A 19,959-nucleotide genomic window follows, 5' to 3' on the forward strand; every position below is an offset into this window, starting at 1 on the left:
CTAAGATGTGAAAACCTATACCCAAAACTTATTTGATTGTTTTAGATAGAACATGGAAAGATTAGAACATCTCAGGGTTTACTGCTATTCTGAGCTCCCCCTCAATTCTTGTTCTTACTACAAACTTTAAGAAGTAGAGGATCTGCAACAGGTATATAGAAGTAAGGGGATGCTAAAACCCTTATCAACTTTCTATCCATGTCTGTGTTGAGAGTTTTCTTCACTTCCTGGCCTGGCAAACAAAGCTTTGTAACCAAAGTAGTGAAAAGATCTTTTCAATTGAGCTTTAAGCTGCGTACACACTTGCAATTTTTGTCGTTGGAAAGGATCTTTCACGATCCTTTCCAACGACAAGGGGCTGCAAGATGCATGAACGATGCTGTACATACAGCACCGTTCATGCTCTATGGAGAGGGGAGGGGGAGAGCGACGGAGCGGCGCCCTGCTGCATGCTCTCCCCTTCGCTTTCATTACGATCGGCTGTCGTCCATCGTCCGTGGATCCGGCAGGTCGGTCGTCCGGACGATGGACGACACCGACTGTACACACCGCAGATTTTCGCCAGATAATTGGCCGATGCCGATTATCGGGCGATAAAAATCTGCCGTGTGTACGTAGCTTTAGACTGCGGTAAAACCTGACAGAAGTTGGAATCCTTCACCACTCTATACAAAACTTAAAGTTTTGGATATCAACACACTTTTAACATAAGGCGTTTGCACAATACAGAAGGAAACAAGGGCTCACCTAGAAGAGATGAAACAAACTTAATAAAAATTGTTGCCAGTAATTAAACTCAAATCAAAGGCATGGGTGATGTTCTGGTCTTTAGCACAGTGAGGTTGTATCCTGGATTAGCAGTTCACCAATCAGTCATAAAGCTGCATTCAGTGGTATAGATGAAGCGGTCCTAGATAAGGAGTAAGGTTAAGGTTATAACTAAACCCCACAAGTCACAATACAACTGCTATTTAATCAAATATTTTATTCTATACAACCATAAAATACACTTCATTAAAGTAATTGGTATGTTCCCCATTACTACAACTGCATCAGAAGGGTGCGATGTAGAGTTTAAAAAGGGCTTTCGCTAGGCATTAAACCATGAATAAAAGTAGACTACAAGTTTCAAAGGAATGGTATGAGTAGTCCATACAAACACACAACACAAACTCTTGTAACACATAGCAGTTATAATTACGGAGTGAAATAATAAAATTTCAGTAATTCTAAATATGAAAATATACCATGCCTAAATATATATTACATGTGGAGTGTCAAACACATTAAGTGAAATGTTTGATGGCAGTAGATTTTGGAAGGGCTATTGGCTTTATTTCATAAGATACAACAAAGAGTAATGAGAAAAGCGTATCACGTTAACCAATTAAAAATCAGCTTACAGCTATGAAGTGTGATTGGATAGACTTGGCCAAAGATGATTGGCAGTTTCTACAATAATGGGCAAGGATGCAATGATATATGGGCAAAAGTATGTGGACAACCTCAACCCCCAAATTACTGATTTCAGGTGTTTCCAGTTGTGGATGGTGATGATGCTACAGATGGAAAGGTATCGACTTTGTGGTGAGTTTTAGGAAGAACCTTTTCTGTTCCAGTATGACATGACGTGCATAAATGAAGTTTTAGTTTCAGTTTGGTATAGAGGAACTCAAGTCACCTGAAGAATGGGAATGCCAATAGCAAGTCCTAACGGAAGCTCAACTCCAGGTAAATAGTTAAAAGGTAATAAAATCCAGATTGGGTTGACAAGCTCGTAAAGCAGTCTACAAACTCTTGGCCATATAGTGTGCAATAGATTTTGTGGTGAATGTGAAGAGATGTGGGGTTCCATTATTTCAAAAATGATATAAAACGCTAGTTGCCCTGTTGTATTATTTTTTGTGAAGCCTGTATATACATGGAGTAGTCGCCTCAACAACATTACATATGCAGGCTCTTCTTCTTCAACACTAATACACAATGGGCCTGATTTATTAAAGCTCTCCAAGGGTGGAGAAGATACACTTTTCATCAGTGAAGCTCGGTGATCAAGCAAACCTGAAATGGATCTGGTCATGGATTCAAAACATTTGCTAACAAATAGCAAATGACATTAAAATCAATTTCAGGTTTGCTGGTTCACTAATGAAAGTGCACCCTCTCCAGCCTTGAAAAGCTTTCATAAATCAGGCCCAATATCAATCTTTACTACACCTCAATCTGAAAGTGAGTCTATTGTCTGGGACTGACCTTTGTTGAGGGACAAGCTAGTCTTAATCAAAAAGGACCATCCCATTTTCATAATTTTGCACATTGTGATAATAATTGCCTCCAGTGCCTGTTTCAAGGTTATCCCCTAGTAAGAAAATGGACAAACCTTCAGCAATACCAGAACTTTCTGGTAAAGAGGACCGTTATACATGTGTAATGTCATCCCATTAGGCAAAAATCAATAGAGGCCTATAATTTGCTTTATGATGGGCAGACATTTCCCAATTTATGAAAATACCTGAAAATTTATGGCCACCCCAACAGTTACCCTATGCCAACAATTGTTAAGTAGAAGAATGTGAGCTACATTTTTATTCTATTGGTTATTTCATGTAATGAAGCACCATCTAAAAAAGTACTCTGGGATTTGCCTTAGAATGGGATACACACACAGATATATACATGTAAGCAGGCCCTGATAAGGTGGGTGTGAACACTTTTTAGTCAGGGGTAACATGCTACAAATGCCTTTTTGTTAGGAAAATCCTTTGTTTGATGTTACCCTTAAGGGCACAAACCTTATCCGGGCTGATGCTTAATATAGCTATGCTTTTGATCTGGCTTCCATACAGGGAGTTACTAACCTAAAGCAAGTTTAGAGATGAGAGATTTTGACTTTCGCCTGCTATGTGCTTGTTCTGAGTTATGGATGTAATTAACTTGGACAAAAGTGAGCAAATAACATTTTCCTAAAGCTACTAAGGCCAAAACTGAACAATAAAAACAAAATATGTATTACCTCACTTAACAAAAATTTCAAATTAAAAAAAAAAAAAAAAAACTGTGTAGCTGAGCTTGACTGTACCCATACTGATTACTGCAGACAGGCAATGTCCCTTTTGCAATAACCATTCTTACCTGCCTGATCTCTGCCCAGCTGTAAAATTTTGTGCATGCACAGCTCAGCATTGGTTTGCCAGGGCAACCCGGCATTCCCAGATACCCTTTCCCATGCCTAGAATAAATGAACATCATCCCCGCATAGCCAATCAAGATGGCCAAATATTGGAAGGAAGATTGCAGCTTCCTGCGATAGAACAGGGATAGATGAGGGCATAGATTAATTCCACTTTAAGATCTATTATACCTCTTATTTTTCTCTTAGCAGATTTAAAGCTTACAATTGCTCATTCCCTAATTACTGTGAACTACATACCCTGTCCCTCATGTAGACACATGGTTTCTATTGTAATACAAGAATGCTGGGGATTGTAGTCTTGTTTTCCATACTTTGGGTCTCACATGTTGATTTTTCTACTAGCTGAACTGATAAGAGGAAATAGAATGTAGTGCAGTGCGAAAGCAAATTTTGCCCTTCAAACAGATTCTGTCCACCACTTACATATTAACTTATCAATTTGTTCGCTCTTGCCTTGCTCAATTTGAGTTTAGCTGGGGTTTAAAATAAAATCACATAAGATTACAACCAACTATCAGTCATTTGTTAACACAGGTCCTTTACCTAGAGGAGATGTGAAATCTAAGTCATTATTCATGTGATTCCAGCCCAAAGCAGAGATCTGATTGATTTGCGTGAGTGGCAGCAAATCATTACTCTTTGTACATCAATAAAGTACACTTATATATGTCTGTTGGCAGTGTTATAAAAAGCAACACAACTTTAAACAAGAATTTACAGATTCTATCAACAGACTCTGCCATCTTAAAGCACCCTGGAATACAGCATATCAGATTAAATCCACAATAGAATGAAGATGCAGAATACAAATCCAGACAACCTAGTAACAAAGAAAAACTAGACCACAGGGGATTCCTATTTTTTTTACATATGTTGTGGCCTGTGAAAGTGAAAGAAACTGCCTTCAAGGTCAAACCATAGCACCCTGGTCATACATGGGAAGAGGACATCACCTGCACACCAACCAAACATTACCTTGTCTTCTTTAAACCGGACATGTTGATCGATTTCTCTGGATGAAGCAAGCATCTGGCAATGTCTGCACATATCTTTGCCTGAGAGACCTGAAACATAGGGAACTCCAATATGCTAAGAACACCTTCATCTGTCTTTGGCCCTTCTTTACTATACTACTGGTCACTGACCCCACTCATCACTCCTGGTAGCCTAAAGTGATACATGGATGGTGGATGAACTTAATTCCTAGATAGTTGCTACTTACATATGCGGTACTTTAGAGCGTAATTGTCAACACTTAAATGTGTCCTCTTAAAGGGAATCAATCTGCCAAAGCACAGAAGACACTGCAGGTTTTGTAGCTGAGAATAAAGTCATGTTCCCATACAGAAGTAACAATGAAATGCCACCCAACTCTACCCCTAACAGAAAATGCATTTGGTAAAGTTTGTTTTCAAGAATAATGGTATATCAGGTGAACATTTCAATTCCCCACCTGATGCTCAGTTTAGGCATTCTGACAAATTTTGGGACATTTTAGAAATCACACATAATGCATAATTCCTACAATAGACTCAATTTGAGATAAGATTTAAAGATTACAGACCTACAGCTAAAGTAAACATACTTATTTTTTGTGCTAAAGCTTTGGATCAAACCAATTACCTTTTTAGTGAACTACTGTTTAACAGTAATTTAAATTAACAAACCCCCATGACCAGCTTTGTGTGCCCGATAACATGATCATAAGGTAGATCCCCAGCTGGACAACTCACAAATCTGGTTAATTTGGCTGAATCTACCTAAAAAGCTGGACACAGCTGGAAAAAATTCTTCTTAGATGCTTAAATTGCATTTCTTTGGGCAGCTTTATATCTTTTTATTCAGTGAAGCAAAGAATAAAAACTCTGCACCTTTTTTTTTTTATTTAACTGGAACGATAAAGTGACACATTACTTTCCCTATGGGCGCTCCAATCAAGGAGTGGATCCAAATCATCTTCAAGAATAGGAGGTGTTTAAATATATGACCACTAGATTAAACATAATGAAATGACAATTCAGTCCATAAAACAGCACCTTGCATGCTGATTAATTAACCTATACACAAAACGTTGACCTTATTTACATCTCCAAAAACAAATTCTTAATCTAACAAGAAATTCGCCTCTCGTTTCAAGTCCTAGAAACCTTTCTTTAAATTCCATAACCTCTTATGTTACAAAATATATTGTTAGAGCAGCTGTGGTACATATAAGTTATCAGAATGGAAGGTTTGGCTCAGTGGCTAATGATCAGCATTGTGGCAAGGGGAACTGAGTTCAGTATGATGCACAGCATCAGGATCCGCACCATGCCATATCATTCCTCATACAGGGAGATAGTTATACAAGAACAGTTGGCATCTTCTTTATTTTTCATCAAAGTGCTGCTGCCTTTTTACCAACATTTAAGGTGGAAGAAAACAAAAAGATTAGGGTTATTGATCAAATGGTACAAAGAGCAAAGCTACACATAACCCACGGTCATTGTACTCGTCTTAGGCAACATTGACATTTCTTTCATGAAGCAATACAGGAATGGTCACCCCATAGGAGCCTCATGAGCGAAATCTCTTACAGTGCCTTATGGCCCTTTAGCTACCTTATCCAGTGTAGATATACAAACTCTACATCAATTATCTGAATACTTATAATGTACCAAAGTGGTATGTTTACATTATGCAATATCATGGACTTCTTTTCTCTGATGTTTGGAATAATAACTGACCATTTTAGGTTCAAGTCTGGATAGTCAGACTTATCTTGGCATATGCTGTATGTTGCATGTCAGTGCTCTTTGTACCATTTTAAAGAGACTCCACTGTTCTGACACATGTAAAATTGCAGAGTAACACAAGGGAGTCCTTAACTCTTGATGTTATTTGCTAACAATGAAAGCTCTAAAAAAAAAATCCACCGTACCCAGTAAGAAACGCATAAATATTGCCTGTTGTCTTGATGGAGCAGAATACACACCTGTGACTATGGAATGTCATTTTAACCCCTCCCGGCATATACAGACACAGCTGCATTCTATAGGTGTTAAAATATCCTCAACAGATACAATCTTCTTTTGCATCTTCCTCTAATTAACTTGCTTACACATCAAATGTTATGATGTAAATGCTATATTACATAAATGGTCTTACAACATTTTGGCTGAATGGTTTTACCTTAATTATCCAACTTTTATGAACACCTCTTACTGGGTACAGCGGATACTCCAAGAGCATGCATTGATAAATTTACTAAATTTGAATAGCTTAGTATCAAAAGATCTCCACCTGAGAAACCTCTATCTGACATCCTTGGCAACAAATTAGTTTTGACTTGGCTTCATTTATCAAGCAGTGCAAATTACAATGGTAATGTGTAAAGTGTAATAATCCATTGCAGCAAATCAGATTTTGTTTAATGCTATTAAAATAAGTTGTTCAAATCTGATTGGCTCGAAGGGATTACAACACTTTGTATCATGTCATTGTACTTTCCACTCCCTTTTCCAGAAAGATTTATTGTTACTAAGCAAGTGCAAATCTCTAGTGTATAAAAAGAATAAGAAAAGAGGAAAACTATTTACAAGGATATGGATATTACCACTCTTTATCTTATAATGATATACTGTCAGAAAAGTGGAGATGTCTGTAGATGTACCCAGTCTTTGCCAACATTAGATGCACCCATTGTGCAAAAAGCTTACACAATGGCTGCATACTGGGGTACACTTTGAATAACCCTTCTTCATAGGGACTGTTCTTGCCCTGCTGAACTGGCCAGTTAAAACTACAACCTGCAGACTGGAATGTACTTAGACACACATGGTGCAAGGGGCAGGGAACTTTACACTAAGAAGCTCTTCTTAGAGACAGAAATTAGAGCTTAAAAGAGACCTCAAAAGACTCTTATGACAGATAAGCAGAAGAAGCATTACAAAGTGTGTATCAAAGACTGTACATTAAAACACACACAAAATAATGTTGGGCTGCCTTCGTTTTCTGAATCCTTCAGGTAACTCAAGTAACTACAGCAGAGTCAGTGGGTAATTGCTTATTTGTTAGATTAACTAAGCATACATATGAATGCCCATACTGGCTCTGGGTTCGAGAGTTCAGCAGGCTTCTATACAGTACTAATGTTGAATCCAGACGTGTAATGTCAGTCTAGTCACTCCTATGATTTCTTTCACGTGGATTTCTGGCGGTAGTGGAGGGTTAGATCACCTCCACTCTTCCAGATGAAATGTTTCACAGTCCGCAGGTCCATATTAGGGTCTAGAATCTGCACAAAAAAAAACAAGAAATGGATGTGGGAACATTAATGTAATGCTACACTGTACACAGGGAGCAAGCAAACTGCAAGTAGAAATGTTAGTAAAATGAATTCTTTTTGTACAGAGTAAGCCTGGAGCCTGCCAATGCTGATGTTGCTTTTTTTAAATTCTAGCCCCTAGGATATCGAACTGCTCTAATGGACATAGTACAATATGATTCAATAGCTAAGACCAAGGAGTTTTTATTTTCCTACTCTAACGAAAGAGCCTGAGTAGTATCTCAAATACTGAAGCAAAAGACCACCAGGCAGACAGCATTTTCAGGAGGTCAGCAGTGGTGGCCACCATATTTATCTTGGCATACTTTTTTATAGAAACATAATATTGATGTTTCTAACAATAACAATATGTTCATACAGTAGGAAACCATGCTCGGATAAGACACTGCTACGGGGAGCGGGTCCCCTGACCATGGATAACTGTTATTCTTTGTCTGGAAGCAGTTTAGAACTTTCTGATATCAAGATACCAGTTTCTGGGCATAATAAAAATAAATATGCCACCCTTAAGATTTATGAACTTGAGTATTCAAATATAAATAATAGTCTTTCTCATGGGGGAACCATTGAAATAACTTTCACACTGATCAGATATAGTTTTTATTACTATATTATGCAGTTAGATTACATAGTGCAGTAATAAATAAAGCTGCTTATAATGTGTGGTCAATTTAACCTCTAAATATTTCACCATCATCCTTGTAGTATCCCACTCCACTGCTGAAATAAATATTCCAGAGTGCAGATAAGCAAGTGAAGTTTACCTGGTCCTGACACAAGAGTTCAATCTTTTCTTCTGCCAGCACAGCAATGTCTTCTTCTTTCTCTTGTTCTCCTGGCTTCTCATTGTTTGAGGAGCTGGTTGTCTGAGATTCTGTATCCACATTTATAATCTTCTCATAGACATGTTCCATCACCTTCCTGACCTGCAGCATGTCACTGGCTGACAGTCTGTCCCTGCAAGGGTGGGACATGCAAACATGTTATAGACTGTTCAGAAATGGTCAATGTGTACACATAAACTCTGATTCAGTAATATTTAGCAAATGTTCTAAGATTCCAGATTTCTGATATATGCCTATTGGAAGGCACATAGTTATTTGTGGCTGCTTAGAAACAAAGGAAATCCCCAGACCCACTGTCAGATCTTATGTTAGTGCAGTGGGGCCTAGAGGTACCCTTATAGAATCCTTACACTAAAAAAGTTGTCAGGCTTGTTTCTAAAATTACCTTTAGTTACCGCATAAAGTGGTAAGATTTTGGATTGGGCAGGGCATTATTGCAGAAAGAGACAGGTGACGTCCCTTCTGCATTAAGCATTTTACATGCCTGAATGCTCCGCTAGTCGCTGGGACCTAATAAACTTCTGCATGGGAGTAAGGTCATCCAAGCCAGGTCAATCAAAATGGCTCACAATTAGGAAGAGAGGAAAAAAGAAGAGGGATGCACCCTGCTATGAAACAGGAATAGGCGAGTTTATAGTAAGGTTTTTGTGTCCATGGTACCTCTATAGGGGTTATGGTAGCTCTATTTTCCACCTTTAGGAGCCTGATGGCCAAAACCAGTTCAAACTTATACAACTTAGGCGTAAGAAATGTAGTGAACAAGTTTCCAGAAATTGAGAACAAATTTTGCTCTTTATTTTTCATCAAATAGGTCACACAGAGAATCTATGGCCTACCTAAATGTCACCAACCATTAAGTTAAAATTTTCAGTGGAGTTCTAGGTTCATGCGTGCCCACATAAAAAGGTCACAGATTTGTGTTTGTTTCTTTGCCATCACTCCTCATCTAAGTTGTACTGGAGTCAATTTAACCTAAAATTATGAACTCTATAGAATACATTGTGACTAGTACTAGTTGCACTGTGTTCCTCCATGATTACAGTTTCAGGCTGAACATGGTTGATAGGGATTACCTTTGGATAAGAATGTGACAACTAAACGGAAAACAAAATTTTGTTCATAAAAAATGTAGAAGTGTTTAATAACCAGGAGATTCCGCCATTCTTCCAACTATCGCCTCTTGCTGTGCTATACTTTTTTTTTACAAATACATCCCACTGTATTCAGAATGATTTCTCTTCACAAGAAGTCACGACTGGGCTTAGTTAAGTGATAGATTGATTTATAAAAGATTCCCTAAATTTTCCTTTTATTTTTTTTTACTTTGTCCAAAAAGGTACTTCAGCTTAAATCAGGACACTTGAATTCAACTTGTGGTCTCAGGTTTAAAATGCGTAAAACTGCAAAATATTCCAGTTTTAGGACTTCATATTTAGCCAATAACTTTGTGCAGGTATACTATATCCAGTTCTCACGGTGTGCTAGAGAACCTCCCCATCCCTCTACTATTATGGAGAAGATATAGTACTGAAAATAAAGAAAAATATTTGAATGCAAATGAATACAGTCATCACATCTAAGGATTGGTAAACTGCAATATATCACATTTTTGTCCTTGGGTTTAGATACACTTTGAGCCCAATAAGCGGTTCTCTTAAAAGTGTGTTCGCAAGCAGGAAATGACCAAAAGATGCTACAAATTACTCACTTCTTTAACGTCTTTGCTCCCGATGATGAATGAGGTTGGAGGTAGAATGGAATCTTATTAAATTTGGGCATATTTTTCTACAAAATAGCATTAGAAGAAGGACATTAGTATTACACAGACATTGGCATGTTCACACAAACAAAAATAAATAGCACCCAGGGGTTAACCCCCTCAAGACTAGAGGTGCTGAAAAATAAAATGTAAATAGAAAAACATTTGTACATATACTAAATGCTTATGTGATAAAAAAATGAGGAATAAAATAAAGAGGAGAGGGAGGGAGGATGAATTAGCAGCTAAATAGCTAAAAATCCTTATTAAAGATCTGTTTCTGTCTGGGATTTCCGAACCAAGAGAGTTCCCTCAGAAAGATGTTTATATAGTAGGTGAAAGAAGGTTTGCACATTACCTCTATAGAGGCTGATGTCCAAGGGGACAATTATATAAAGTAGGATGGCAATTTTTTGGCTAATATGAATAATTATGTGATGGGAAGAGCCAGTAAAATGTATAAAAAGTGATCATGATCTGTTAGAGGTTAGATGGCACTAGAGACCCATGCAAAAAAGAAACCACTTACATCAACAGTTATATCAACCACCCACTGTGGAACAGTCTCATTGAGTAGCATGGATTCAGTCTCTCCGCCAGAATCTCTGCATAATAGCCTTGACAAAGAAAATAATAGCGCCTATTACTCAAAAACAAATTTAGACATTTTAAAAATACTTTTATGAAAAACTTGAAACCTCACCTTCTAAACCAGAGAAAGCAACAAATACCCATTATTTGTCCTGATCTTATTTCCAAATGACCTCCTATATGTTTATCAAGGACATTTCATATTTCTAGCACTATTAGTTGTTCATACTTGCTAACTGGTTACTAGAACACTTTAAAACATTTTTTGGGGGTCAAAACATGTCAGGTGTGTAATAAATAAAAGGAACACATTAAATACCTTATCTGAAAAAAAACTGGCCTATGGTACTTGGAGTTCATGGCATTCAAGTCTCCCTAAGTTTCGTGGTTTACTCCATACCTAATGGAAGTTAGAATTACATCTAAAGCTCAACACAGACCTTTTTATTTTAATTTTGATTGCAGTGAGAAGGTTGAAATTTTTTTTTTGCGATTTATATTGTCATCTACATCCTCCCATTGAAAAAATGCCCCCTAACTTCCTGTCCTGGTAACAGAGCATGCTAAATGTTAAATGGGAGCAGAAACAGCACTTGCTTTAGAGTGGGGAACAATCAAAAACTCTGTGAGCTTTTTTTATGCTGTCTGTGTCTTTCTATCATTCTCTTTCTATCTTTGGTAACCTTATTTTATGTTCTGGTTCTGCAGGGAAATAAATCCCAATAAATTAGGGTAAAAAAAAGTAATAACAAAATGAACCATTCACGAATTGTGAATAAATTCACAATTAAAAAAAAAACAGAAAAAAAGGTACAGTCTAAAGAAAACTTAAAGAGTACAAAACAATAGATCTGACAGTCCTACAAGACAGGATAAGCATCTTCATAGTAGACTTAGCTGTACCTGAATAGAGTACGTCCTCCTGCTTCACCAAAAATAACTGGAGTATGAGGTGGGACCTGAAAATAGCCATTGCCTTTCTGAATCCGATTTTCTTGTTCCCCATTCGCAACTGTGTAACACAAAACCACAAAAGATGGTCATCAGTGATTGACTCCTCAGACAAATTCACAATATCAGGGTCCCTGCACAGACTGACACCTTACCATGATTGACTTCATTTTCTTCTTCTTCCATGGGGTTGATATGAGTTCTTGGCCAAAATTCAAGTAAAGCTTGTAATAAAAGACCCCCAAGGTTCACTGCAAACACAAAACACTGCTTTAATTCTGCTGTCTTACTATCCATCTGATAGTGGAATGCAAAACCTATGAGTTAAGGGCCTAATTTTATTAAGAGTGGACATATTTTTACATGCTTACTTATCCATATGTTACCAACTGTATTAAATAAAGAAATCTGTAGAGTGAAGCTTAAGCCTCGTATAAACGCTAGATAAATGTTTTATCTATAATGAACAATGTACATCATTCTATGATCATTTGTGAAACTTGTGTTCAAGAATGGCAAATAAAACAAATGACCATCCTGGTGGATTTGTTTGTTCCATGATCTATTGTTCTCTTGCATGTGTACAGTTGGTGAACGATCTAGTGCTTAAAGATGGATGAACTTGTGTGGGGAAAGGAAGTGATGTATATTACTACCTAATTTCCTAAAGATCTCATCTGCTGTCTGTATAGTAATTTCAGATGGTCTGTGAACGATTGTAGTGCAATTGTGCACTATTTATTCACTATTTATAATAATAAACAGTATTTAAATATCGCCAACCTATTATGCAGCGCTGTACATTAAATAGGGGTTGCAAATGACAGAGACAGACAGTAACACAGGAGGAGGAGAGGACAAAGAGCTTACAATCTATGAGGTGTGGAAGCAGCATACATTCGTACAACGCTGATCATTTGTTTCAAACTATTGTCTGTGGATAGCTTTAGAGCTCTAAAAGTGCAATCGTAACAGCTTGGAGATTACATAACATAACCACACAGGGATCATTAAAAGGTGTAACAAAGCACATCTATTGTATAGTGCTGCAAATCTGCCAGTAATGTGTCTTGAGGTGTTGGCACCACAGCACTCCAACATTTCTTACATGCATTGCTCTGCAATGTGATAATGCCTTCAGTGCCAACCACATAGATTAGAACCTGGCCCTAGGGTGTTGTCAGCAGAACTATTACTTGTGTTTGCTATTTCTGCAGCTTACCAGTCCCTTTAATTACTGATCTCACATATGGCCTGATTTATTAATGTTCTCCAAGGCTGTAGAAGTTTCACTTTCATCAGTGAAGCTGGGTGATCCAGCAAACCTGGAATGGATCTAGTCCAGGATTCAAAACATTTGCTAGCAAATTACTTTGTAGAAATTTGGGCCATAGTGTCAGGGGCGAGCTACAGAAAATGTATGAAGAGGAACGTTTAAGAAGCCAAAGTGTGCGTTAGCTGAAGAGAGATAATACTACACAGCTTTTTTATGTAATGCCTTTCTTCAGCAAAATATGGAAACTTGTGGTGTAAAAAAACAAGGTAGGTGTTTCGTTTATGTATGGGTGCTTTTTGAGATTCCTTCTTCACTTCCACCATTAAAAGAGACAATGATCCACACCTAACACTGTATATAAAGTCTGTGATAATTTATACAAAACCATGTTTCCTAATTATTATGATAACTGTAATATAAATTAAGCTCACATTTTGGATCGGATCCATCAGGGCTACTGAAACCAGCGTCCTTAGCCGATACCCAGGCTGCAAAGCAGTCACTCTCATCTAAGGTGATGGTCAGCATCTGTCAACAAGTCACAATGTCAAATGTGGAGGTTACAAAAGGCATCTAGTAATACCCATTTATAATGAAAAACAAAACAAATTCAATCACTTCAGAAGCAGGGTAATAGTTTTGAAAACAGAGATTTTTTTGAAATACCAGAACTGACCCAACTACTCTCCTTGAGGATCATGTAGTAAGCAGTCTAGTGCCTAACACCTAGCATTTCAAATATTATTAGAATAATTAATTAGAATTAATTTGAATATTAAAAATGAAAAAAAAATGCAAAAGCACCTACCCCCGTCTTGAGATCAACAGAGAACCAATTCGGAACATAAACCATCTTAAACCTTGATTTAATCTCTTCTTCAAAGTCCACTTTTCCCAAATCCTCAACTTTGCAAGCCTAAAACAACAAAAGTTGTCACTCCCTAAAAAGAGCTATATACAGTACGTTATACAGATAAGAACAATAAAAAAGCATACAATTTTATGCTTTAGAAATTTTTGGTATTTTTTATACCACAAACAGCACACATCACATTTTTTCACATGACCTAACCATATGCATATGATGCACAGGAATACCCATTTACAATTAGGTGTGAATTATTTCACAATTTTTATCTACGTTTACCAGGACAAACTTTTCCCCAAGAAATTTTGGCCCACCAGCACAGTCGTTGATGTCACTGACCCCATGTAGGGCCAGTAGCTCTTCCTTGTAAGAGGAATCCAAGTGCCCACCTGTAGCAGTCAGAGAAGCATTCTAGCCATTCTGGCCACTGGGGGAATGAGAGATAAGGCATGCAAAGTCCAATATACAACCCCCCTATGCAGACATAGCCCCACTACAAGGATTTGAAAAATGGATTAAATTCCCGTAAATTATTAGCTGATAAGACTGCTAGGTGCAAAGGTACCATTTCACCATCATGTAAGTACTTACTTTCAAAACATCCCAATAGGCCACATTATTATTTGTATCTTTGGTTAGTATGTGCCTTTTGTCATTGAGTATGTTGCACTGAATAATGCTAGCTCCCCCTAGAGAGACAAACAAAAACAACAACCAAACTGAAATAAGCAAATATACATAAATAAAAAATATATCTTTATGTTTTAAAAAACTTTAAAAGACCCTATCACCAATCTAAGCTTTTTAGGATAGGCATTTCTAGTTAAATAAACTACATAAGCACATGCTCAGCTGTATTTGAAAATTATTTTCCCCCATTTTAAAACTTTTTAAACAACTATGCAACCTTGTAAACACTACATGTGCAAACAGCAGCTCACTGTCCCCAGCCCTGCTGTCAGCCAAGGTCCTGGCAAGGATTAGGGAGAATCTGCCTGAACATTGTTTGCATATTGTATTAGGCTTCCCAAGGTTCTGCCAGGACCTCAACATCATTGCGGAGGAGGGGAAACTGTTGCATGCATCTGTAACACATAGACTTCTTAGTGTGGGATGTTAAAATGAAAGTAGACCAGCAGAGCGTATACACCTTAGCAAATGTTGATGTGAATACTTTACCTTGAGATGCTAAACTTAACTGGTATACGATGATGACAGGGTCTTTTTAATAGAATCACTTTGAATTATAATTCTTTAAATATAATCACAGGTTGTGCAGTTAAAAATCCATGACAAAATCAAAATGATAACACAAAAGCAATCTTACATACAAATAAGTTTAAATAAACAAATAAGAAAAACTAAAACTTAAAATGTACACAGAAAAATTACCCATTCATACGGCACAAGTTCAAGATTACCTTTTATAACCTGGTCCGGCTGCGAGCAGATTGGGCTCATTGGTGTGCTACAATCATTTTCATAATCTCCTGAGGCTCTGAAGTTTAGAATACCCTTTATTGGCTAAAAGAAAAAAAAAGTTTAATATTAAATCTGATTCCGGAGGATTTCAGTGAAAAATAATAAATCAAATAGCTGTAACTGTACAAAACCTACAAAGCTTTTTCAGAATCCTGGAAATTCAGAAAACTCTGCTCCAGAGACATAAAAAATGCAATTCTTACCCATTTATTAACAGATGATTTTGTGGTTGCAACCCAAAGAGCAACTGGGGGGTCAACAGATCTGTCAAGCTCCATCTGAAACAAAAACACATGGGGTTATTAGTTGTAAAGTTTTACACAATGTATTGAAAGCTATGGAGTAAAATAATTAAATATCAATCACAGAGCAAACTATATAAAACACAACCACCACTTTACAAGGCATGGGTGAGATATTCTTAATATTGGAGTATATGGAAGCAATGACACAAAGAATACAAAGCAGGAACCAGAACTGCAATAAATGATAGTAAAAAAATATGGCAAATATGTACTATACATATAAATGTTCTTATTAGATTTACACACATTAATGTACAAACAAAATGATATTCTTTTAACATTTATTGTATGAGCACTGAAAATACTATACATCCATCTTAAAGAATGAGAATTCTGCAGCAGAAGGGAGAACCTAATATAAAAATACTAATTAACAATGCTGCTACGTACATGTCCATGCAGCATTACCAGGATTTTCATGTATTTAATTCTAACACACATATTATGGATCACCAATGAAATGTGATGGGTAAATACACAACATGCTATCTCCTGTCTCAGCACCTGATGTACAGACTGCAGAGGCAAGAAAACCAAATCTCTTACTGCCTGGAGCTGGGTTCATATCCTCCGATATTACTCTGCAAGGCCTGGACCTCCAGAATCGCTATAATCATTCAAGCTGAGGAGTTGGATTTAAAGTATATAAGCAACAGTTCCAAGAGCTACATAAAACAAATCACAAAGACTATCTAAGACAAGTCAAAAGGTGTTTATTATAACCTGAAATCTGTATGACCACAGCACACACAGATCTTTACAAGGTCATTGGAATTTACTTTCTAGAGCCTGTGATATAATAAAGACCAAACACTGCTGCTCCCCATCACTGGGCAGGGTGACTGGTCTTATATGCGCCTACATGTAACTTTCTGTAAGAATCTTAACCTACTGGACCCCATTCTCCTGTGCAAGCTATGTGCTGCATAATGGTGATATCACCAATAATTTTACAGGGTAAAATCTCAGTTTGGAAAGGTCATTGGGTGACAAAACTGGAATTTTATCCTTTGTGGCTATGAAAGAATAAACTTAAGATTCTGTGCCTGGAGTTCAGTTTTAAGTCAGTTTTTGACAAGTTGGGAAGACCCTTATATCCCAAGTGACTCCAGCCAACCAGGCTGTGGATAGCAGAATGCTAGGAGTGCTTAATGTCCAGTCTATTGTCATTAATGGCTGATATAAATCCTGTTCTGTACAAGCAGTATGATTGAAATCTTCCAGGACACAAGGAAGAACAAGGATAGGGAGAACTTTGAACAAAACGGGCCCTCCAAATGCACAGCATTCCATCTTCCTGCACCTCCTGTTCTCTCATTGATCAGTGATCACCTGGCCCCTTTTAGGTGGGCGCACCACCCGGCACTTTTCAGCAACCAGCTGGCTATTTTTGGGTGATTACTGAAGAGTTGGGTCATAATACAGGAGCTGACACCCACCTACAATTTCTTCCCACCCAGCCTAAAATAATTTCTGGGTTGAACTGTTGACCAGTTTGTCCTATCCTAAAACCAGTCCTGGACAAGGCAAAGCTAAAAGCGTATGTACATGCAAAGTTTCTTATTATTATACATGTATATAAAAAGAGAGTTACCCTTCAAATTACAAAAACGTGTTCTCTGCCAGTGGCACATATACGCTACAATCCCCACACTGTCAAACAACCATCCTAGGACAGTTCACTCCCAGACAGTGATCTCCCCAGACCCTTTTAGCTGGGCGCACCACCCGCCACTTATCACTAACCACCCGGCTGTTTTTGGGTGGTTACTGAAGAGTCTCATCACAATACACAGGGGCTGCCAGCCACCATCTAACACTGACGCCAGACATGGATTTTTAATACACAGTAAAAACTAAAATGCCACTGGGAACATCACAAGGTCAGCTGGAACAAAGCCAGGGAATGTCAAGTCTACAGAGCTAAATAATTACACTAATATACAAACACGAGCCGTCCTACAACCTGCAGGATAGAGCTCTCCTACTCTATATGAGTATTACTATTATTGTGATCATTGTGTACTTTTATAGCTCCAACATATTCCATGGAGCAGAGTCACATCACAGGAGCTTGCAATCTACACAGCCTTGGATCGATTTTAGAGGCCAATTACAGATGAATATTATTGTTACAGGTGGAAGAAAAGCCATGCAAAAAGGGGATCATACAAACTCCATGCAGAAAGTGTCGCAGGGGAGATCCCAATGATAGCAATGAAGCTTCTGTGCCGCCTTTGGGTTCTCAGACACTGCAATACCAGATCTAAACAAGAAACACCCACATCTGTCCCTATGTAAAGTGTACTTAAACTCAGAATTTTCTCTTTACATGAAAGGGTGTACAACCCTTTTATGCTAAGTAAAAATTATGTAGTTTGTTTTTTTTAATGCAACAACTTTTTTAAAAAAAGGGTGCAGCACCGTCCCCTATTTCTTGATCACCTAGGCCAGGAATGTCAAACTTAAATACATGGTGGGCCCAAAATAAATACTTGGACAAAGTCACGGGCCAAACTTGAAACTGAAATAGCACCACTACTACAATTCCCTGTGTCTATTAAACAGTCGGCAATGTGGGGCCACGCATAGCGGCGGTCTATAGACGCAAGTGATCCCGGGAATTGTAGTAGCGGCACTATTTCAATGCAGCGGCGGGTCAGCAATTCATATATAGGATTCCTTTGGGGGCCAAAAAAAGGGCGTTGCGGGCCAGAGTTTGACACCCCTGACCTAGGGGATTGAGAATGAATGGGAGCGCAGAGCTTCCCGGTATACCTACGTCACGCAACGTTACCTGATCTCACACCTGGGTCGGGTGACGTAGGAAGAAGAGAAGATGGCGGCGCCCGGAGCGCTGGCCCGAATACGGATACCCTTACGACATGGGACCCGATTAAAGACACCTCCAGACTGATCGACTGCACTGTAGGACGGGCAGTAAGTATTTTTTTTGTTTTGGCCTTTTTGAGTTTAGTTTCTCTTTAATGTACAGCGCTGTGTAATATGTTGGTGCTATATAAATCCTGGTTAATAATAATTTGTTTTGGGGTGTTCCTGGGCCAGGTGGGCTCTCAGGGCCTTGTTCTGACATTTTCCTGGTGAATAAAGAGGACCTGTCACTGATCATATGAAATCACATTAGGAATACACCAGAAGTGAAGATCCTGGCAGAATATATATATAAAATCTGAGATGTCTGTGCGGAATATTGTCATCTCAGTATGATGGGCCGTGAGATTTGTATTGCTGTACAATGTGGGGGCCCCATACATGAAGCAATGAGATGACAGAGATCAGCTCCCCGGACACGGTGTTATCTCATGGGCTGCAGCACACTGGGCACCCCCTGGGCCCCGGCCAGGTGAATGTCTGTAATGATCAGCGCCCTCCAACACCACAGCACCCATCAGATCCGCCACACACACAAGCAGTTCATCTCCCGCCATCTGTCCTACCTGAACTTTCCTCCGCCCGGCCGTGTTCTGCCTGTGATGAGCTGCCATCTTGCATGTTGACACTCTGTTGTCACTTCCGGAACGCAAAAGCACCTTCCAAACTCTTCCGCCCGTACTAGCGGCCGGTACCACTGCGTTTCTTCCGCCCAGAGTAGTGTAAAAAAGAAGCAGGGTACTTCCGCCCTTACTGTTTCAGTACACTTCCGCTTCTTTTCCGCCCACACTGGGATCAAACGGAGCAGGGCACTTCCGCCCCTACACTCTTAACAAACTTCAGCTTTTCTTCCGCCCACATGAGTGCCTGTAGATGCAGGGTACTTCCGCCCTTACTATTTGTGCAGACTTCTGCTTCATGCTGGCGCTGTTTCTTCCCTCATACCTAGAATAAATATTTCCACTTTAGTGCTATAAAAGGAAGAATTGTATCCAAAACCAAAATAAAAAAATGTACATTTTGCAGCCTAATAGGGCAACAGCTTTACTTAATATTATTATTATTATTATTATTATTATTATTATTAATAAACAGGATTTATATAGTGCCAGCATATTACTCAGCGCTGTACATTAAATAGGGGTGGCAAATGACAGACGAATACAGACAGTGACACGAGCAGAGGACCTTGGGAATTTACACACAATAGGATGGGAGATATGTAGTGGTGGGAAGTAGTTAGGGTTTAGCAGACAGAAGGAGATGGGTAGGCAAGTTTGAAAAATTGGGTTTTGAGTGCTATTTAAATGAGCAGAAAGTAGGAGCAAGCCCAATAGGACGAGGAAGACTATTCTAGAGAACCGGGGCAGCTTCAGAAAAGTCTTGGAGCCGTGCATGTGATGAGGTTATGAGTGAGGAAGTCATTATTAGGTCATTGGAGGAGCAGAGAGAGCGGCTGGGGGAGTATTT

At 38.5% G+C, this 19,959-nt stretch overlaps 1 protein-coding gene across 1 annotated transcript; it reads right to left on the bottom strand.

Moving 5' to 3' along the window:
• Positions 1 to 965: 965 nt before the first annotated feature.
• WDR48 (WD repeat domain 48) lies at positions 966 to 19,103 on the bottom strand. Its single transcript, XM_072413392.1, has 12 exons — positions 19,056 to 19,103; positions 15,496 to 15,570; positions 15,232 to 15,334; positions 14,402 to 14,499; positions 13,751 to 13,858; positions 13,374 to 13,470; positions 11,822 to 11,917; positions 11,619 to 11,727; positions 10,654 to 10,741; positions 10,074 to 10,150; positions 8,285 to 8,477; positions 966 to 7,469 (listed from the first exon to the last, which is right to left on the bottom strand). Exons 1-12 carry the CDS (start codon positions 19,101 to 19,103, stop codon positions 7,374 to 7,376), a joined length of 1,188 nt encoding a protein of 395 aa, XP_072269493.1. The 3' UTR covers positions 966 to 7,373.
• Positions 19,104 to 19,959: the final 856 nt, after the last annotated feature.

The sequence above is a fragment of the Pyxicephalus adspersus genome, chromosome 5 (genome assembly GCF_032062135.1).
Source record: "Pyxicephalus adspersus chromosome 5, UCB_Pads_2.0, whole genome shotgun sequence".
NCBI classification, from domain to species: Eukaryota; Metazoa; Chordata; class Amphibia; order Anura; family Pyxicephalidae; genus Pyxicephalus; species Pyxicephalus adspersus.

Bases quoted from the DNA above. Each gene is read 5' to 3' on its own strand.
- WDR48 (XM_072413392.1), bottom strand. From the start codon at position 19,103: ATGGCAGCTCATCACAGGCAGAACACGGCCGGGCGGAGGAAAGTTCAG. The intron at 10,151-10,653 runs GTAAGTGGTTTC...GCTATTTTGTAG, and splicing joins TGGTTGATATAACTGTTGAT to AAAAATATGCCCAAATTTAA. The intron at 8,478-10,073 runs GTGAGTAATTTG...CCACCCTTGCAG, and splicing joins GGAGCAAAGACGTTAAAGAA to GGACAGACTGTCAGCCAGTG.